The sequence below is a fragment of the Maylandia zebra genome, linkage group LG14, assembly GCF_041146795.1.
Source record: "Maylandia zebra isolate NMK-2024a linkage group LG14, Mzebra_GT3a, whole genome shotgun sequence".
In the NCBI taxonomy this organism is placed as follows: domain Eukaryota; kingdom Metazoa; phylum Chordata; class Actinopteri; order Cichliformes; family Cichlidae; genus Maylandia; species Maylandia zebra.
In genome coordinates, this window is record NC_135180.1 from 25,065,737 (window position 1) to 25,088,380 (window position 22,644).

The window sequence follows — 22,644 nt, forward strand, 5'->3', positions numbered from 1 at the left end:
GCCTCATCTCAAATCAAAACTGAATTTACCCAACATCACTAGCTATCACTTACGCAACCTCCTGATGATTCGGTTTAAGGAACCAATCTGCTTACATGTACTAATGAGGCAAGAAGGCCTGCTATAAGCCAGGTAATAGGAAAAAGCTGCTATGAATACAAAGTGGTAACACATATCTACATTTCTTGTTATGTGTTTTGCTGCTCGCACCTGTCAGCAGCAGTGTTGGTCAAGTTACTTGAAAAAAGTAATCAGTAACTAATTACTGATTACTTCCCCAAAAAGTAATCCCGTTACTTTACTGATTACTTATTTTCAAAAGTAATTAATTACTTAGTTACTTAGTTACTTTAAAAAAACACGATTTACAACCTGAATAGGTGATAAAGCGACAGAGCTTTCAGCCCAATTCTACTTTTTCTACATAATCCATCATACAAAATGTAATAAAAAAGGAAAAGTCTCTTTTTTTAACTTGTTTTATTAGTTTTAACCTTTTAACTTTATGCATCAAGCAAACATTTTATTATATGCAACATTCTCTGACTTGAATAAATTAGTTTAACATTTAAACCTATTTTCTACACATTCCAGTGCATAAAATAAAATATTTTTTGTGTTTACACTCACTCTTTCAAATAGATGCAAGTAAAACACAGCAGAAAATAAATAAAGTCAAAGACTAGCGGTCCTGTTGCTCTATTTTCACCTGTAAAGCAGGACTGAGGGTAGGCGGAGGTTTACCTTGGTGCAGGTGTGCCGCGGTCAGTTGCGCATTACGTCGTAGCGCACTCGGTGCTTGCTCGGAAGTTTAGGGGGTTTTTTCGCTGTAAAAAGAAGTTTTCTTCCCACGCATGATGGACGCTAATGTTTTTGTCACTTTTTATAGAATCAAACTCAAAGGTAAGGTCAGTACTTCCACGCTTTAAACGCTGCATGCTCATACTCTCTCCCACAATCGATATGTGATCCACTGTTGATCTGCACACAGCTGTTGTCACTAACGGCGCACTCGCTTACGTCACTGTCATGAGACATTCTCGCAAAAAGAATCACGGTTTTAGTAACGCAGTAACGCAGCGTTCCTACGGGAAGTAACGGTAATCTAATTACCATTTTTGCAATAGTAATCCCTTACTTTACTCGTTACTTGAAAAAAGTAATCAGATTACAGTAACGCGCTACTTGTAACGCGTTACTGCCCATCTCTGGTCAGCAGTGGCATATTTTTTTACTTTTAAAGTCTCATGAGGGTGCTAAAGTTTGTTTGGTAATCTCCAAACCCACTGACCAGGAGAGCAGGGTGAATAGCATGAGATTTGAAAAATATGAACAACAGCTCTCTTTTAGAAGCTAGCCAGTGAGGGATACCAGGCATATTTGACAGAGTGTCTCTGTGTGCTCAGCACAGACCTGTGTGCACAAAGAATGCAGCAGGCAGGCCAAGGGGCAGGCCAGAGAGTGTCACATCTGGTCCCCACAAAGGTGGGGGCTAGATGTGCTAAAAGCCCAGTGTAACAAACAAACATGAATTAGTCAAAGGAGCTTGCAAAGAAAAGCGTCTGGACTTCTTTAAGTTGCTTGAAGACGTTTCACCTCTCATCCGAGAAGCTTCTTCAGTTCTAAGGTCAAAAGGTGGGGAGAGTTTTCTCCAAGCATGACATCCCAGTGTATTTCAGACCCAGCAACACACTAAGACAAAAACTGGTTCACCCGAAAGACAAAACGCCTAAACACAGACTTAACAATGTGGTGTATGCTGTACAGTGCAGCGAGGAATGCTCAGACCTCTACATCGGAGAGACCAAACAGCCACTTCACAAGCGCATGGCACAACATAGAAGAGCCACCTCCACAGGACAAGACTCAGCAGTCCATCTGCATCTTAAGGACAAAGGTCACTCTTTCGAGGATGCTAACGTTCACATTTTGGACAGAGAGGACAGATGGTTTGAAAGAGGAGTGAAAGAAGCCATCTATGTCCACTGTGAGCGACCATCTTTGAACAGAAGCGGGGGTTGACGAAACCAACTGTCTGCCACCTATAATCCAGTTTCGAGTTCCCTCCCCAGACGCCTTAACGCCCACTCACATCCTGGGCCATCTGACCTCAGGAAATTGCATGATAAGGTGGGGTCAGGTTTCACAATGAGCTCACCCGAAACTCTGGCTGATTGGGACCCACACCCGTTTTCACACATTGGCTCATGTGATTAGAGGATCATCAGGGGGTCCTTTTGTCCCTCTGTGGGGGGATACTCCCACTAGGTTTATATCTGGGACTCCCCACCATTTGACCTTAGAACTGAAGAAGCTTCTCGGATGAGAGGTGAAACGTCTCCAAGTAACTTAAAGAAGTCCAGACGCTTTTCTTTGCAAGCTCCTTTGACTACGATGACCTGGATGACTGAGAACCTTCACAGACAAACACGAATTAGATACTAATATGTTTTAAACCTTAAACAACACTTTACAAAGCCCATAGATTCCAGATATTTAAAGCAAACTAAATAGAAAGCAGATTTTCATCATTGTACTTGAAACAAAATCACCCCAACAAGTTTATCATTTATTTTCAACATGAGATATAAAGCAATAAAACGTTCAGAGAGTGTCCAAAGCAGCCTTTATGATGACTTTACCAGCGACTGCTGAACTCAGAGCTGTTGAGGGTTTGTTTTCCCTGTGATGTCATTGTGCTCTCTGAGGTTGCTAGGGTACCATTTATGTGAGGCAGACTAGCCACAGTAGGTGAGCTGGATGAAGTCATGTAAAATTGTTTATAACTAAACCTTGACATTTTGCATGTTTTATAAAAAGAACCCAATTTATTTCATTTTCTGGGACACTTATATTTGTTTTCAAAGGATTTTCAGATTTAAATCCTTTACATATTTTTACATGTATTTTCTCAGCACTATTTGGAACGACATAGATTTTCATAACTGGGTCTATTGATGCCATCTGTTGGTTGGTTGACAAAAGATAACATGTGGCTTAATCTTATTACAAGAAGAAGCCATGTCCATGTCCAAGCCATGTCAAAGATGAGATTCTGAAATTTTCAGCTTGGAGTTCACCAAAAACCTGACACTGAGCAAAGGGGAAAAAAGGAAATCACCTATGACTTCAGGAACAGCCCTGAGTTGAAGCTTTCTCAACATCAATTGTGGCAATGGCCACAAATTCCTGGGTACCATCATCTCTGTTGACCTATCCTGAACTCCAAATACCTCAGCAGTCACAAGAAAGACACAACAGAGACTTGCTCCTCCACAGAGAGTGTGCTGACATGCTGTATCACTGCATGGTACAGGGGCTGTACCGAAGCAGAGGGGAGCAGGATTCAGCAGATCATCAACACAGCTCAGAAGATTGTGGGAAGGGAAAACTCCCAATGAGCAATATCTTAAATTATTAGAATACTCTGTGTAATATTGTCCATTATTGATTAAATCACAGTGAAACTTCAAAATACATGCACCTGCTTTTTGTCACTATCCATAATCTCATCACCATACGTGGTATGTCTTTATATTTACTGTGTAAATTACTGTATGTTTTTTTCTTTGCTTTTCTCTTTTGTTTTTTTTTTGTTTGTTTTTTTTTGTTTTTTTGCAAGGTGTAGCCACTTTATCATTGTGTTGTACTTTGTATAATGACAGCAAAAGAATTCTAATTCACATTTAGAACTGAAGGTGAACTGGTCAGTGAAGGTGTAGTGTGTTTCTGGAAAATAAACCTTTTTTGTTCGTGTTCTCTAACAAAATCAAGGTTGTTTGAATCTGTAGCTAGTTAAAAAATTGACACCTTACATAACAGTGAAAATAGATGTTTATAGAAAACCATCAATGTCACAGTAAACTGGAGCAGGTTTCAGGTTTTGTAATGAGCTTCTGCTGGTGCTGTTCTTTTTTTAATTTATAGCTGTGTAATGTTTCCTCAGCTGTGTTCCAGCTCCTCCAGAGTGCATCTAAATTACACACTGGCTTTATTGGAGAGTGGTAAATTAAGCTTTAGCTCCAGAGGCACCGAGGAAATGCTGTCATGTGATGTGAGATGTGTCTAAGTAAAGGAACGTAATTTGCAAACATATGACTCTTTTACAGCAGTCCTCCAGCTTTGTCTTGGTCTTCTTCTACTGGAAATAATTAGGGTTCAAAAAGAATATGGGAAGCCAGTCAAACGGCAACATTCAGTAGGCTTAAAATTCAAGGAATGATTGAGCAACATAAGAAAATAATGAAAGAATTTAAAATAATACAGTTGGTATGGTTCAGTTAAGCTCTGTGTAGCATAATGACAGCACATTGATTAAAAATATGCTAATACCCCTATGCATTGTAAGACTTATGTAGCTGACCCACCCACCAGTTAAAAAAAAGCATCAGCCTAAGGCGTAAAGTGGCAGTGCCACACTGCTGATGCCGTCTAATTGGGTGAAAGAGCTCGTTTGAAAACATGTCCCCTTGGGGACCTAATAATTTAGAGGTACTTTGATGTTTTTAGTTGGGTGTTTGTATAACTGAAAGAAAAATGCTTAGGTAAACAGAAATAGGCTGCACTGGTCCATCTGATTATTCTCTGGGGACCAAAGTACCACATCTGCATCCATAATCAGATGTAAGAACCCAGAGTGAAGTACTTCCACCGCCCTCAAGATAAACACTGTGGAATATGGTCTCATTAAAATCTGTATACAAGTTCTTATATATAAAAACTGTACCACACCAGACACTTCTAAATTTGTTAGGACCCTCTTGCTTTCAACATTTCACTTTCTGAAAACTTCAGCCAGTTTATGGTTGAAGCTGATTTATGTACTTTCCCTGGTGCAAATACTTTGCTTCTAGGTAGTGACTAAAGGCTCACTTTAAAAAGAAAAAGAAAACTTTTAGGGCTTTTGAAAGTAGAGATGAATAATTATATGAGCTTTTCATCTGAATTACAGGTGCTTACCTTATTGTAATCTTTAATTACATATTAAATATTAACTCAAACTGAAAGATGATTAAACACAACACTGAAAAGCAATAACTCAGGGAACCACCATCCCAGAATGACAGATTGTACCTTGAAGAAAGGTGCAAAAATGGATGGTGTGGTGTGGATGTGTGGATTCTACTTTGCTGGTGTGAAATTCTAGTCGTAGCTCAGATACTGACAGAAACACCAATCGACTGTATGAGCAAGTGTGTGTGTGTGTGTGTGTATTCCCACAAGGCTAAAAAGGCTGTGTGTGTAACAGAATGAGAATTTTTTTTACATTTTTGTTTTGAAAGGGTTTTCCACCCATAGGCAGCAAAATATCAGCAGGAGTGTGACTACATTTTTTCTGGGGACTTTACTTGTTGCCAAGTTTGCAGCTTCAAAGAAGTGAAGCAGACTGTGAGCTAACAGAAGAGTACTGTCTGAAACCGCTGTTGGTCAGCACCCAGCAGGGCTCTCCAGACATCTCAGTTTCCATGTTCATGCTGCTAGCATTCTAGTTTAAGTATGGAATTCATACCACAGACCAAAACTATGTCTCACCCTTCTCTGGTTTCCCTCATCTACCCACTCTGTAAACATCCCTTTTCCTTCACACTTTTTTTCACTTGCTCCTTTTCTTGCTTTTAAATGTCAGTTCCTATTGCAGGGATTTCCCATACAGAAAGATGTGTAACGAGTTATTAAGCTTCTGGATTGCCACATGTTGCAAGACCAGCTTTAGAGCAATATAACAATTTTCCAAGTCTCTGCAACTATATTTGAGGAATGAAACATCATTCTTTTAAAATACATTCCTGTGTTGGATTGTGATGATGGTTGGAAACACCGTCTATTAGATCTCTTATCAAACCAATATCATATCATGTGAAAGTGATACGAGATGAGAGGAAATGCCACACTGTGAGAACGGGCAGCAGAGTCAGAGCATAGTTATTTATGGATTTAACAATATGAACAATAGCTTTCACATAAGGTGCAATTTGATTAAATATTAAGATGACAATACGGATTAACTACCACACAGATGTTGTGGTAGGATACTCATATGTACTGGTGGTTCTTGAAAAGAAAATGAATGGTGAAAATCCCAAAAGGAGATTCACTACATGTACAGAATAAGAAAAATGCTCTAGTTCACCTGTGAATGCATTAAATGGTAGTTAGCAAGTCCGTGACACTTTTAAATCTAACTGTGTATATTAATGTTGTGTATTATAAGTAGACTGTTACAAGTTGCCACAACATTTCTAGCAGGTCATTTGATTCTGAGTATATTCTGTTTTTCCACAGTCTTCAAGGTGGCCAAGCAGTGGCCATAAGTCCACCTACCCCACTGAGAGTAAAAACAGGCTCTACTTATCTTCTCGCAACACCGTAGTGTAGCGCTTCATGCTTGAAAAGTCTAGTTACAAAAGCTATGGCCAGCAATTGGGTCAAAAAGTGACTTTGACCTGGTGAAGGTGAATTTCACAAAAAACCCCAGTCCTCCTCTCAGTAGCTTCTCATAAAACCTTATTTTTAAATGATACTTGTTAGACTTCCACCCTCTTCCTTTAAATATCCAAGGGAAAAGGAGAAAATGAGAAAATCACATGTTCAAAATCCTCATAAATATCCAAGTCAGTGGAACATAAACTCCATCATTCCCTGAACATGAACTGCAAAACCAGAACTGAACAAATAAACTTTTCACCGTCCACATCTCAACAGGGCACCCGGTGTGAATGATGAACTGTCTTTTACATTGAGGTACCATATGTAAAGAATAGGTGGTCCTTCATAACTACTGTGATTTGTATCTGTTTGTCACCAAACTCACATATGAAAGCACTTTTCTCTCAAATCACACAGCGAGTACCTCACATTCCAGAGTTTATGGAGGACAATTCCGTTTTCCTCCATATCTGCCCGGGTTATATCACACTTGTGCAGACTGGCTTTAAACTTTGGAATTTTATTTTTTCCTTTTTTATTTCTCTGAAATCTAAAAACTGCATTTATTGGCAGGTACTGAACATTCCAATGTTGAAAGTGGTGTTTAACATTTTCAGCCATGCTGGTATGGTATGGTATGGTATGGTATGGTATGGTATGGTATGGTATGGTATGGCCAGTAGCTGCATACAGCATTTCAAAACATGTTAGACTGATTCATAATTAACTTTGATGTCTTTGTTTTCTTTTTACTTTTACACAAATGGTGAAGTATACTTACTAGAAGATACAGCATTCTTTATGAGGTGTTGTATAGATTAAGATTTTCCTATTGAAAAGCATGCATCATTATGGGCAATTCAAAATTGGAGTAATTCACTGAGAAATTATTTCCAGTTGTTCCTAAGGTACAGGGCATGACTAAAATACCATGTATCTATTTCTTTAGAAAAAGGAGACGGTGTGAATCAGCTGACATTTGCCAAGTAAGTGTGGCTAGAGAGCAAGCATAATAAGCCTTGCATAAGGTGTATAGCATGTAATATATATTTTCAGATGGCAGGCTCAAGCAGCAGTACAAACTCATGTTAAGTTCACCTCCTCTGTCTTAACATTACTCATCACCTTCCAGTTTAATTTGCAGGAGCACAGTAAAATCAGAGTGCATGACAAGCAAATATCAATGGCTCCCCTGTGGATCCTGCCCACTGACAAAGAGAGTGAAGGATTATTTTCATAGCTGGCCTGCACTTAAAATTCCAGAGCTGAATATGCTTCTGTTTGTGACTTTTTGGTGCCCTATAATGTTTTTTCCCCATACTTTAATTAAGGAGATACTGCAAATAGATATACATGGACTTTATTATTGGCATAATGTATAACATTACTGTAAATTCTCATGTACAACACAACAGATTGGTAATATGTATTATATTCCATTGTGTTCCAAATAGACATATAGGAATCTATATAGACCTTAATTAACACACACACACACACACACACACGCACGCACGCACGCACGCAATATACCATGTCCAGTGTAAGACAAGTATCATATATATATTTGAATAAACCCTTTTTCCCACTTAAAAACACTGAATTACTTATAAAATACATTTTACTACATATTCTGTTGTTTTTTTAAATTTGCTGTTATGTCCAAAGGGAATTATGACCTCTTGAGAAGACCAACCCCCCCCTTCTAATTTCTGTTTTCCTGTTTGGCTACTATGTCCAACAGCAGGTCAGAGAAATTACTTTAGGTTTGGCTCTATGATTTGGCTCTGTTGCTCTCGTTAGGACTACCCTAAATGAGTACTTTGATTTTCCAGACCCCAGCTTCCAATGTTACAAGCAAGCAGGAGTTTCTTTTTTTAAATTCCTTTTTTGTGCTTTGTTAATTACTCACATAATCAGCTTCTGTATTACACATGCCTTGATCTTCACTAATCCACAAGATGATAGGTAGTGTAGTGAGCAGACAATATGTGTCTGTTAATATTTACATTAGCATATACTGTCAACCTTCAGCTATTATTTTTAATCACAGCACAAGTACATATGTGACCTTTGAATCTGTACCTAAGTGGTTTTTCACAAGGCATTTGTATGTTCCAGAGTCTGAGGGTGTGGGCCTCTGGATGATTAGTGTACCCTGAGGGTGGAGCAGTTCACTACCCATAGGCCGCCCCTTTTCTGCTGCTGATAGAACTGAATGATCTGGAAGCTCCCATGTGATCTCTGGCTTGGGGATCCCAGTAGCAGCACAGTTGAGCTGAATAGGTCTCCCAGTCTCTGCCCTCACATTGGAGGGGGGCCCCATTGTGATCCGTGGAGGGTAGGCAATGACAATAACAGGGACAGTAAGTACAGCCTCACCAGCATCGTTTCGAGCTCTGCATATGTAGTTTCCGCGGTCATGGAGTGTAGTGTCCTGAATTATAAGAGTACCATTTTCTAGCAACTGGTAGCGTCCGAGGACTTGAGGCCGAGTAAGAGTGTGACCACCAGGAACGGTCCAGTAGATTCTTGGTCTGGGACTCCCATCAGATAGGCAGTGAATGAAGAGGGGCTCCCCTGATATGCTGCGTATGATACCCCTGGGCCTTGTCAGGATATAAGGCTTCTGCCCAATCTCCAAAATTATTAGCTTCTCTATGTAGCCCATGAGATTCTTGGCACCACAGCGGTATTTCCCAGCATCTTCTTTGTGAGTACTGCGGATGACCAAAGTCCCATCATTGTTTATTTGGTGGCGAGAACCATGATTGGTTCCACCAATAAACCGTGTTCCATTAGGCAAAGTCCATGATATCTCTGGCATTGGCTGCCCATCAGCAGAACAATTCAGAACTGTGGTTTTCCCATTCCCAGACACAATACGTTCATTGAAGGGATTATTGAAGATTGGCCTTCGAAGCATACTTGTAACCGTCAACTGCACCACCATTACTGCCTCTCCTCCATCATTTCTAGCTAAGCAAATAAACTCTGCTGTATCAGAAGGGCGGACATTACGTATCTCAAGTGTCCCATTCTGGTGGACTTTAATCCTACTTCCAAAGTAGGGTGCTGTTAGAAAGATGTTATCAGGCATAATCCAAGTGATAGTAGGTCTGGGAGTCCCCTCAGCCATACAATCTATAAGTTTCCTGGAATATGTAGACACTATTTCTTTAATGACTGTTCTGTTCTGATGGTAGCCATTGATCACTGGTGGATTCCCACCTATCTCAAGCTTGTAGACTTTTCTGGTTTCTCCGCCAGGGTTGCGAGCCATGCAAACATACTCCCCTGCATCAATTACCTTGACATCCCTAATATCCAGAGAACCATTGACATGCATTAAGTAGCGTTCATGTGATGCTGCTATTACATCGTTATTGGGAAGTATCCACAATATCTTAGGTTTAGGCTCTCCAACTGCCTCACAGTCAAAGAGGATGCTTCCTCCGGGCTTCACTCTAGCATAGGTCTGGCTGGATGGACGCATCCTAGGGGATGCTGTAACTACAGTGATATGTACATGCATCTCATCTTTGCCAACCTGGTTCTCAGCAAAGCAGGTATAATCGCCTTCCTCTGACATTCCAACCTGGAGAAACATGATATGAAAACACGATATATAAACATGATATATATGTATATATGTTTGTGCAGTTTGTGTTTGATCCAATTCAATACCTGGTTTAGATAAAGAGTTCCATTGTCAAACAGAGTGTAGCGACGTTCTCGTCCTCCTCTACTGCTGGCATCAGACTGCAAAGCACTGTTGACCATTGTACCATCTGGTAGACCCCAGGAGATATCTGGCTTTGGTGCCCCTGAGGCTTTACAGTCTACTTTTAAGTCCTTTCCATAGGGTACCTGCTTCTTGCTGTATACCTTAGTCTCTATCTTGGCTGGCTTCATTGATACACTGACTTTCATGAGTTGTAGAGCATCACCAATCTTGTTTCGGGCCACACAGAGATAATCTCCGGCATCTTTGTCACTCACAGTGTTAACAGTAAGAGTACCATTATCAAGGACCTGTATCCTGCTGCCCACCCTGGAGTAACAAATAAAAGAAAATTAGAGAGACAGTTACAAACCTGGCATTAAGATAATTTGCAGAATTCCTTGTCTATGCTTATTAAGAGCAAAACGCATAAATTTGTATGGTTTCATATATTTTTTCAAACAGCTAAAATCAAAACGGTAACAGTGGAAAAGTGTCTTATCTGCTTACATCAAACAAATGTGTACAGAATGCCACTGGGGAGATACAGCAATTAAATCAGTAGCTGTTTTACATTGCCTCAGTCTTTCTGTTCTCTCTGGTGTTAGACATTGCAAATGACAATGTACCGACACACAAAGTGTTTATATAAACAGGTATTGGGGGTATAAGAAATGTGGTTTAAACGTACAATGCTTTTTTAAAGACGTAAAATTAAGGTAAGACATGCTTGCATTATTATCACACTGAACAAGCTAACAATTAGGAAAAATATAAATGAAATACACTCCAATTCCCTTCGGTATGATGACTTTTGTGTCGGGTTTTTTTTTCAATCCTAATAGAAGCATAGAAAGAGAACCATTGTATTGAAAATATTTTCACTTCAGTCTTCATTTGACTGTGCTGAGTTATGCTCTGAATAAGTATAGTCAATATCTGCATCTCATTTCTTTACATTTAGAGAGAATTACATGTTTTTATGTGTACTTATGAGGGACATTCAATGAATCAGTGCAGGCAACAAAACCTATAAAAAATATAAATGCATGTACTCTATTCACAATCAGTGCTTACTTTGGTAAGCATAACAGTATGCCACTGAATTGTTTTCAACAGTTTAACTGTTTCATGAGAGGCTAAGGGCAAAAATAAGTCTGTTTTGGTGATTTTTATCCACTTTCTTCCATAGAATGTTCACTAAACCACTACAGTTTTTCTAAGCAATATTTATGCAAATCATGCACATTGAATTATTAGAATTTTGTAACTTTAATATAAAAGATAATACAATAAATACCTGTTCTACCAATGAACGTATTTTTACCTGTACCAATAGTCCACCACAGCTTTAGAAGGTAGTTTCCAGATTATCCTAGGTTTAGGGTTTCCAGTTGCCAAACAGTTTAGTCTTAACTGATCCCCATATGACAACTCAGTCAAGCGCTTGGATATCTCCAATATCTGAGGAGCAGATTCTTGTAGTATTACTGTCAGAGTCACGACTCTTCGTTCTGAACCAGTAGAGCTGGTAGCAATACATTCATATTTTCCACTGTCTGCTGGAGTCACATCCTTAATGTGAAGCGTCCCATTCTCATACATGGATATCCGTGTATCGATTACAGGCCTGTTAGATTGTATCATTGACCCATCATGGAGAACCCAGTGAACACTAGGCTGAGGTGTACCATGACCAGTGCAGGGTAACTGTAAACTGTGGCCAAGAATAGCTTGTAGCTGCTGCCGCTTCTCCTCCATGATACCTGGTGGAGCTGCCACCACCTGCAGTCGGACTGTAGCAGTATCAGCTCCAGCAGGATTACTGGCAATGCATTTATAATGACCTCTGTCATAAACAGACACATATTTAATAACCAGAGTCCCCACAGCAGATACTGATGCTCTTCCCTTCTCAGTGTTTTGACCCATGACTTGAGTACGGTTGGCCAAGATCCAAGATATCACAGGCATGGGCCGGCCCTCTGCTTTACATTTCAGTTCAACTGTGTTTCCTGCATAAGATTTTATCTCGCGCATCTTTGGCTCTAAAATGCGAGAGGGATAGGCTACCACTGAGAGGGTGATAATAAGTTTATCTGATCCATGGTCATTCTCAGCTAGACAGAAGTATTGGCCTCGATCTTTAATATTGGCATTTGGGATTGACAGCGTGCCGTTGCTCAACACCTCATACTTGCCCATCCTCTCTTTAATGGTAATGGTTCTTCCTGTGGGACAAAAGAAATACAGAGACAATGAAATATTTACCTTACAAACACTAAAACATTCTACACAAATCACTTAAAGCAACTGACAAAATTTAAACAGTATTGTTACTTTATTATCGCAGCGTTTTCTATAAATGGCTTTTACTTGCACTTGACAACAAATTTTGTTTCTACATGATGCCAAAAATACTGTCACTCCCATATCTTAATATGTATCACATTTTGGTTCTGCTAATGATAAGAATGAATGAAATTATTTTTGTACCTGTGCTGGAGGAGAATCGTTTCCATGTTATAACTGGCTGTGGGTTTCCAACAGCCACGCATGGCAGGAAAGCATCAGAGTTAGACAGTACAGTAAAGCTAGCTGCATTTCCACCCACTATCTTGGGTTTGCTTGACATGACCTTTGTAGTGGGTTCAAAACCAGCATTACTGGCACTGGTAGCATCATATCCCGAGACTTGATTATAAATAGTAGAGGTGGCAGAATCCTTGTCTGTAATGTAAGGAACGGGGGTACTGATCATGTAGCCTTGCTGAGCTGTTAGAAGGATCAGTGTATCAGAGTTATCTACACTGCCTTTAGTACCACTGCTTTTTCGAGTACCGGTAGGTCTAATTCTCTCCAACACTAAACTGCGATTGGTGTCACCATTCCTTTGTGTTGGTGGTTTGATGTTGCTGTGGAATCTTGTCTGAGCAGTTGTGTAAAACCGCTTAGTTGTATGCGGTATCAGTGTAGTAGCAGGATCATAAGTGGCAGAGGAAAATAGAGGTGTCATGGTGGTAGGATAGCTGGATGAACCACTAGATGTCCAGTCAAAGTCCTCATATAGGTCACTCTCCTCAGATCTTTTTTCAGTGGTACCCAATACTGTGGTTCTGGCATCTTTTTGTGTGTAAATGGGATTATATTCTGAAACACTTTGTTGAAAAAGTGTGGTTGCCTCCATTGTGTATTCCATGGTTGTTGCCTCTGTAGTTATTGCCTCAGTTGTTGTAGTTTGTCGGACTTTGGGAATTCCAGGTTTCCTTAGGGGTCTTCTTCTCCTATTGGGCCTCCTTCTCCGCCCTAGCCTACCTCTTGTCTCACCAGGCCTCTGTCTGATTATAAGCAAATTGTCAGACAGTCTTCCAGACCCAGATGAGGTTACATCAAGATTTTCCTGCTGGGTGGGTTTGACAGTGGGTGGCGAGGGTAGAGTCTGTAATTCTGGTGGTGTTTCTGCAGTGGTATAAAACTGTGAGGAACCAGAATAACTAGTAACAGGTATAAAGTCCAATAAGTTTGCAGAGGTAATGGGCGTAGGAGCAATGGTTGTGGTTAGGGTGCCTCTTGTTTCAGTCGTAGTTGAAGTTTTATTCGCAGTTAATGGCTTCTTAAGCCTACTGAGCATCCTTTCCCTTCCTTTGTTTCCAAACAACTTGTTCCATGGAATTTTTCCCCGAATGATCTTAGAAGTAGATGTAGTAGTGGTTGTGGTTGGGACTTTAGTTGTAGGATCTAGTTCAGGGGCAACTGCAAACGTTATGTACTCATTGGAAGTCTCTGATCTAGACTCTGCTTTGTTGAATGTGGCATTTGAAGTCATGTAATGACTTGTGGTTTTTTGCATATAAGCAGGTTTCTCTGTTTTGTGTAAACATGGACTAGAAGATGCTGTTGGTGTGACCACTGCCAAATCAGTGGTTGCTGCCTTATTATAGTTACAGGCTGAGAAAAAAAGAACCATGTTAAAAACATACGTGTTGTTTCATGACTGATTATTTATGCAACACAGAAGTACAAAACAACAGGGTTTTTAAGAACATGGTTTCTTACCTGTGGTCAACTGAATTTGATATGGCACAGAGGCATTCCCTTCTTTATTCATGGTGGATTGTTTAAGTTTATTAATAAAGGACTGCATGTCATGGATCCTGTTTGGTTTAATGATTCTTCTGCGGCCTTGAAAGTTCCTCCTGCCAACCTTTCCTCTGTTACTTTGGCGTGGGATTATATGGATGTGCTGCCGGGAGATGATAGTAGATCCTGCAGGCAGGCGCGGGGATTTTATTGTCTGGGTTGTATGGAAAATGATCTTGTCTTGCTGTCTGTCTGTAGCTGTGATTGCTGTAAATGAGGTTTGGCTTTCAGGGTCTGTGTGAAGGACTAGCTCCACTGGGCCTGGTTCATCTCTCATTGGAGTAACATTAGGGTCTGTAGTTGAAGAAAAAGCACCCTCTGTCGAAGTCTCTGGTTCTGCAGGTGCTTCTCCTGATAACTCTAGTTGGGTTTCTTGTGAAGTGTCTGTCACAGTAGGTTGGAGAGTGACTGGTTGTAGGTTCGAAGGTGGCATGCTGGTTCTTTCAAGGGTGTAAAAGTTGTTTGTCTCAACTAACCTTGGATCTGTAGTGAATGTAGACTGCATATATGGCTCTGTTGTTGCCATGTCTCTATTTTCCATTATTTTAGTTGAATTAATATAATTGCTGAATCTATTTTCCATGCCATTTTCCTTTGTTGCTAAAATATGTCCCTCACCAATTTGTGTGGTTGTTACTGTCTCAGTCTGCCTGTCTTGAGCAAATATTCTTTGTGGATTATCTGTTGTTGGTTGGACTATTGTTGGGAGAACAATGAGATGGTCTTCATCTTGAGCTTCACCAGAGCCAATTTCATTGTCACCAGAATAACCAATATGTGTGTTTTCATATTTTACTTTCTCATTTTCTCTATCACTCTTTATTTTTGAGCCACCCTGAGCCTTTTTCATAAATTCTGCAAACTTCTGCGGGTCTACTTTCCTGGAAGCTTTATCAAAGACCCTACTACTCCAGATGTGGCTGTTGCGGACTGACCCCCTCCTTCTCTGTCCCAGTCTACCTCCAAAACCTACTCGGCCACGTGATCTGTGTCTGGGGTAAGGCCGATCTGAAGTAATGGTCCTGGACTCCTGGATAGTTCTGTCAGCATGCTGGGAGTGGTGTATCTCACTGAGTTTGACTGTGTTTTGTGTCAAGCTAGAATCCATTGCAAACTCCGTCACCATCCCTGATCCCTCACTGTTGAAAACACTTGCTGTCACGGACCCTTTGTCTGTTACTGTCACCTGAGAAACGAGTAGGTCAACTCCAACATGATTAGCAACTAAACACCTATAAAATCCTCGATCCCTTGCTGTGATACCCTGAATCAGCAATGTCCCATTCTTAAAAATGTTTCTGTTCCCATGAGGCTTGTCAAGCACTGAATGGTCAGGCAGAATCCAAGACACTGAGGCCTCAGGACTCCCCGAGGAGCTACAGTCAAAAACAAGCTTTTCACCCAGTGGCCTAGAGAGTTGAACACCATTGACCTCAGCCTCTTCCACATCAGTGGACAGAACTGTCACTCGAAAGATGAGGATATCTGCATCCAGGTAGTTTGTGGCAATGCACCAGTAGAGGCCTGTGTCAGAGGTATCTGCACCTCGAAGAGTGAGCTTTCCTTCAGCAGTAATTATTATTCTCCTGTCCTCACTGGAATAAGGAGCTCTGACCTTGCTTCCATCTGGTAAAATCCACTCCAAGAGAGGCTTTGGATCACCCTGGATATGGCAGCTCAACTGTACCACACCACCTAGGTCAGGAGGAAAACATTTGATAATATCATAACCGTTTTCATGCTAAAAAGAAAAGACTTTTTAGTCTTTGAAATTCTGAATTCATTTTTTTTTAAATGCTTCCTATTTTATTAGTGCAATGATCAGTATAGTTTCATACATAAGTAAATAGTTCAGTTACTGGTATGTGCAGACCTAAGTAAAAGTCACATCTCTGAGCTAGTATATTAAGCGTTAATCTCTGACTCCCACCTGTAAGTACAGTGTGCTCAGTCTTAGTTTGATTATCTCGTTTGATCATGGCCCAGGAATACCGGTCCCTCTTAGATGGTGTGCTTTCCAAACGTAGGTTTACCACAGACTGGTACTTAATGTGCAGGGTAGAGAAGGTGGTAGCAGTGCGGTCTAGTTGGAAGCTCACTTCTCCCTGCATTAACCATGCAGGAGAGGCTTTAATCTCAGCCTTAATGTTTGTGTTTATTTCTTTATCTAGATCCTTTGTTTTCATCTGAGCATATCGGTACACCATTTCTGGGCTTGTGGCCAACATTAAACCTCTCTCTAGCCTCATAGGAGAGTCACTGTAGGTGGCTAAGATCTGCCACAGTTGCTGGATGTGTTCATGGTTAATATTACACACCAAATACGTAGTTATGCAAGTGGTAAGCATGGTGACATTGTTTCCTTCTCCTTCCTCCAGGGTTTGAGTCAGGTTCTCAAAAGAAGTGGGCCGCTGTACAGTGCAGGTTAGACTGGCATCATTGTAAAACTGGTCGGTCAGGTTCATTTGTATTGAGCCTAATGGGGCAATAAAGTCCTTGGGGGAAACAGGAAAGAAGTTCCCTTCATCCAGGCTGATGTTTTTCTGCTTTAGATGGGGTTGGATCAAAGGTTTGGTGCAAGTAAAAGCATTGTTGGGTAGAAGGGATAGAGGCCTTTTGTGGTAAAGCAAAGGATTTTCACAAACAGCACATAGGCCTCTGGGATATCTCCTGTCTCGCCAGCATTTCAGCACACCTGGAAAGAATTATTAAGCAGTGCAATGTTTAGATGGATTCATGGAAGAAAAAAAAAATCACACTTTCAAACTTATGTTCCAGCCAAACCAAAACTGGCTAATAAAACTTGTGAACCGCAAAAGGTCATAATCACAATACAGAATTGCGACATTTCGATTAACCTTCGTGCTTGCCAAGTCATAAATAAAATGTATAACTTTAGTTCTTCTATGTCTTCATTGTTTTCTATGGTCCTCATGATGAAAAGATTATATGATATCTGCTTCCTGTAATGTCTCTGCAAAGATTTATATGCTTCTCTTGGATATGCCTGTCTTGCTTGGGAGACAATCCCATGCACTATTAGGTTTTAAGAGAAAAACATACTATGCTCAAACCTGAGTACAACCACAAATACTGCCAGCAGTTTTACCAGATGGGTCTTATTAAAGCTGGTAGCAAATATCGGCTTACAGAGGTTTAGAGAAAGTTTCTCTGGCATTAATGAAAAAGAAACTGTTTAGATTCAGTAAGTGACTTTCTTAGCTGTTAACCACGGTTCAATTTTATATGCCTCTAAGTACTTTGGGAATTGTCCAAAGCACAGATGCACTCCTTACCTGTATTTCTTTGTGCCCAAAGTGAGAACCACTTCATACGGCAATCACACTTCCAGGGGTTGCCATGGAGGAAGACATTTTCTAACTGACTGCAGCCTGAAAAAATGTCTGCTGGCAGAGTGGTCAGAAGGTTGTCTGACAGGTGGATGGTTCTTACTGATGATACCTTGAAAACCTGGCTGTGTCTCAGTGTGATAAATGTGTCCGGGTGGAGCTGCTGGAGGTAGTTACCCTCCAGATTAACCAATTCTAAGTTGGTAAGCCCAAAGAAAGCCTCAGGGTTTATAAATTCGATGTGGTTGTGGTCTATGTGGAGTCTCAGCAGACTATCCAAGCCTTTGAAAGTCTCTTTGTTGATAATCTTTAATTTATTGTATGACATCTTCAGGACCTTGGAAAACACAATTAGGAAGATAGAGATGGTGGTCAAAACAATGATAACTGAAAGCTATTATGTCAATACACAATTACATTGTTTTTATAGACATAACATGAATTATTGTCAGACTGTTTATTTAGTCTGAAAAAGTGCAAGGAATCAAGGACCATCCTTCACATAACACACACAGACATATAAAATTATTGTGAATCACTCAACATTCTTTGTGAAACATGAGGCATTTACTTTTTGTGAACCACAAAAGAGTTGATACAACTCTGTTTTTACAAGTTTGGACTTGTGACACTGAAATTCTGTATTGAATTATACTGCCTGTTATTGGTTAAACACAGTTACTTGTGCCTGAGTTATTTTTTTTTAATTTCATTACTTTATAATTAGATTTGCAAAAGCAAAGGTGATACTTCTTAATCAATTTTGCCATGGTGAAAACCCTGTGCTGTAATTGGACAACTCTTATTGTTTTCCCCTCGCATTTGTGTCGTCTTTTTATGCTTTTTGAAATTTTTTGTCATTTTGAACTAATTATGGATGGAAATGTGAGACAACAGTCATAGTAAAGAAAATCAGCTGTGAACTTTTCATCCCTCCAAGCAGATATTATCTAAAAACCAGAAAACAAACCAGAAAACAAACAAAAACATATTTATGTAGGCATGCTCTACTTACTGATGTGTGTATGTCATCACAGAAATACTGAATTAAAACTATATGATGTCAGCAGTAAGGCTATTTTTGTAAACTAAAACCAAACTAAAAACAACCTTTACTGCAATTTGCAACTACAACTGATGAGTCATGTCTATTGAAACTGTAGATGTCTTCAACTGCTTTCAAAAAATTCTTTATTTTTATTGCAGTACCATTATTGATTTTCTCCAATCTTGTGTTTGACATATGCCCTCCATTCAAAAATGAAAACGAACATGTAAACTAATTTATTTAAAAATAACTAAAACAACACATTTTCAAATTTAAAATATAAACTGAAATAAGAAAATCTACTCTAGAAAATAATAACAAGTCAAAATGAAATAAAAATTAGGGTTGTCACACAAAGATATATTTTGGATGTTGCAGTGAGGTTTGCGAGTAATTTGTTTACAAAGGATTTTACCTGTAATGACTTAAGGTCTTTGAAGGCTCTGTCTTCAGTAGTGTGTATCATGTTGCTGTGCAGCAACAACAGTTCCAAGTTTTCAAGCCCTGAAAGATCATTTTCTCTCAGGATAGTTATGCTGTTGTACCTAACGGCATAGAAATGAAAAAGCTTTGGTTACTGATCATCATTTTGAATGAGCCTTCAAATATACTTTGCAGAAATATTACTGAAATGCAACTGAAGTTCTGCACATATAACCTAAAAGGTGGGCAATGCTGGTGAAAGATCTCAGCGAAAAAAAGCATTCATTCTAATCCAGAACCTGTCTACTCGGACAAATAAGTGAAAACACCTCACTAGGTGAACTATAGGTATATATTGCCCTCAGTATTGACATACTGGACATTAGTATTGTGCTGACTATATTACCTGTTCCTCATTCAGGCAATTTAATTTAATAATTAATTTAATAATTTTAATTATATAATTGCTTTGGGATTAATAAATTATTCAGATTTTGATACCATATCCTGCCAAACAGAGGCTGTGTGCATACTAAAGCATCTCAGAGAAAGCTCTTGTAGCAGGAACCAGTATACATGAAATTTCAAGTACTTTTTAACTGTTTATAGGTGGTTTTTGCATGTGTTTGGGGGTTGGGGTAAGGGACCTTGGCTCTTTCTCATGTTACACTACTTCAAACACATGATGGATGGTAGTACTAGCCATGCTAGGTCAGGGCCACATTTTACCATGTTGAAACATACATGCATGTGAAGACAAGTTTAAAACAATGCCAGTAAAGGTTGTTGATTACTAATATTGTGATACATATTAATGAAAACAATTTATAGTGTGTACAGAGTAATGTTTGAGTTCACTCTGTATGTGTCAGCAGGCAACATGACGTGCCCTTGGAGATGACAGTTGTAGAGGAAATTAGGACTACATAATTAACTGTTAATTCTGCCTGTATTAATCCTGCCACGACATCTCAGGATGTCTGCAGTAAATACTCTGCTCCGGCCTGGTCACATTCTGAAATGAGGTCTAATTACGTACAATAATTGAATGCACTTGTGTGTCATTTGATTGACAAATAGCTTTCCAAGCAGGCTGAAGTAGTACCAGGGCACCACAGACAGGATAGAGGTAAGGCAGCTCTGTTTATGCATCATGTATTTCAGAATCTTTAACATAGTAACAGCCAGAGGCATTAATAGACGATTTGGTGATGAATGATGATTAATTTTATGATGAATTCATTTAGTGGCTGTGGTAACAGCTACTAGCTGGATGACAATGGCAATGGGATGCCGACTAGAGTGGTGATTTACTTCTTTGCTGTTTTTTTTTTTGTTGGTTATTTTTTGAGAAACTAAGCCTCTCAAAGCACATAAAACTAAACACTGCTAAAGTTCTCCGGTTAAGATTGTTGATGGCTAATGCTTGCTAGCTATTGCTTGTTAGCTAATGGCAAGATTGGCTTTGTCACCTAACCTGAGCTAATATTTGCTTGTTGATTAACCAGCTTCACAAATTGAAGCTATAAAGTTGTGTTTTCTTGAGTCAATGACATTTTAAATAAACATTTTTTATCTCAATTCTGAAAGGTTATTTCTTTTCCAGACAGTAATTATATGTGGTCTAGTTATTAGACTAAACCTGTTTGACTTGTAGAAATACTTTTTGTAATGCTATTCTTTTACAAAGTCTGCAGTTTAAATCACTCAGTAATTCTTCACCAAGAGTATGTGTACTTCAACTCTTACCCGAGGTTAATTTTTTCAACAGCTGGCAGGATGTGGTCAGGTATTAAAGTCAGGTATCTGAAGGTGCAGTGCACTTCAGTGGTAACATCGCAGGCGCATGGTTTGGGACAGTCAGCACTTGAAGGCAGCGCAGCAGCCAGGAACAACAAAGTCTTTAGCAACCACCTCTGCAGGTATGAAGAGCTGCACACACACTCAGTCATTGTGCACAGAGTTGGGGGCTTCAGTTGCACAGGAAATTAGAGCAAAACTTTGTCGTGAACCATTAATGAAAACCACCTGAAGAGAGAATGATGAAGATATATAGATAGAAAAAAATAGCTTTAATTTCCAAGCCATTTCCTTTATTCGTTCCATTCTATTCTTGTATATTTTAATTTCCGTCTTTGCTATTCGTTGCTATCAAAGAAGAAAACTTAGGGAAGGATACGCATTCAAGTCAAAATGTGTCCATGCAGTTGCAAAATAAAATAAAAACAATGAGAAAAATAACTCTGCAGAAGTAAAATATCTGCAGACAGAAGAATTTAAACCATGAAAAAAAGATACAGTATACAGTTTCTCTCACCGCACTAAAACATCTGTAGAAACCGGAATTGCTGCAGAAGCACGAATTAGAAATTCCTAGTCAAACTGTTTAAAGTCCACATTCAGTTTTAGTAGTTCTCCAGTTTGAGTTCTTAGATGAGCACACTCTGTAAGCACAGAGGGACTAGAGTCATTTCTCTGCGAGCGCCTGCAGCAGAGCACACGCTTCAGTCTCCTCCTTCTCCTCCTCCTTTATAAACTGCAGTAATGCAGTTCTAGACAAACTACAAATAAAAATGCAGGGAGTTGCTTTGTTTGAAAGATCTCATAGACAGTTAAAGGCCAACAAAATTCTTCCTCATCTTGAGTTACTCGGGATGATATTGGAAATATTAACTGCTGCCAAGACAATAATTTTTGACTCATATGACCAAGCTTAGAAGGAGGTCACATGTCTTTTTGAAGAATCTGAAACTTTCCTGATATGATTTATTATATATTTCTTTCATATTTTCATTGAATCCTGCTTTTCTGTGATTACATTTGGACCAAACGTACCCCAAGCTTGTCCACACATACTCCACAAACTCTTTTCTGTGAAAGTCTTTCTGTCAGATTAAAACACATTTGAGCCACAATGTGTTACACATTATAGCAGCAGCCGGTTCGCTTCCCCCTCTCCTATCAAATGGGTCATTTGAATAAATTGGTTTTGTGTGTGTTTTTGGGGGGTTTTCTTATGATAAATTCCACACATAAATCACTATTCTGACACGCAAAGGCAAAAAAAAACCAAAAAAAACCCCCATACCATTCATTTAACTAGTGTGTTTTATCACAAAAGTCACTGAAGTTATACACAATGCACACAAACTGTCATTCATTTACTGTTATAATCTGTTCTCTTGTTAAGATAAAGTGGATATATTGTGCTTTTTTGCCACTTTTTTATCTCTGTAGCCACTGCTCAGAAACCACCAGGTATCAGATACCATCTTTTCTCATAGGGCAAACAAAATGAATTAATGACCGGATAATAAAAATGTAATAAAATATATTATCATACTAATAAAATAATGATGAATGGCTTAAGATCTTGAGCAATAAAAGAAGCTTTTATGGTTGTGACACTCAGCAGCTGGCTCAGTTTATCAGAAACTACTCACACAAAGTGGACTGGTTTTCGTTTTCAGATACTTGTGAACTAACTAATGAGTCACTGCACTGTGTAACCTTTTAGATTCATTTAGAACCAC

At 39.4% G+C, this 22,644-nt stretch overlaps 1 protein-coding gene across 1 annotated transcript; it reads right to left on the minus strand.

Annotated features, from left to right (window-relative positions):
- Positions 1–7,730: 7,730 nt before the first annotated feature.
- On the minus strand, positions 7,731–21,590 carry igsf10 (immunoglobulin superfamily, member 10). Its single transcript, XM_004543562.3, has 10 exons — positions 21,429–21,590; positions 20,861–21,139; positions 19,104–19,233; positions 17,587–17,977; positions 16,221–16,985; positions 14,207–15,985; positions 12,647–14,098; positions 11,478–12,381; positions 10,114–10,480; positions 7,731–10,024 (listed from the first exon to the last, which is right to left on the minus strand). The coding sequence occupies exons 2-10, from the start codon at positions 21,061–21,063 to the stop codon at positions 8,474–8,476; spliced, it is 7,542 nt and encodes a 2,513-aa protein (XP_004543619.3). The 5' UTR covers positions 21,064–21,139; positions 21,429–21,590; the 3' UTR covers positions 7,731–8,473.
- Between the last annotated feature and the right edge of the window lie 1,054 nt (positions 21,591–22,644).

Excerpts from the sequence above, each read along its gene's own strand:
- igsf10 (XM_004543562.3), bottom strand. The coding sequence starts at position 21,063 with ATGACTGAGTGTGTGTGCAGCTCTTCATACCTGCAGAGGTGGTTGCTA. Across the intron at positions 19,234-20,860 it reads GTTGAAAAAATTAACCTCGG|GTACAACAGCATAACTATCC; the intron begins GTAAGAGTTGAA and ends CTATGCCGTTAG. Across the intron at positions 17,978-19,103 it reads AAGACCTTAAGTCATTACAG|GTCCTGAAGATGTCATACAA; the intron begins GTAAAATCCTTT and ends GTGTTTTCCAAG.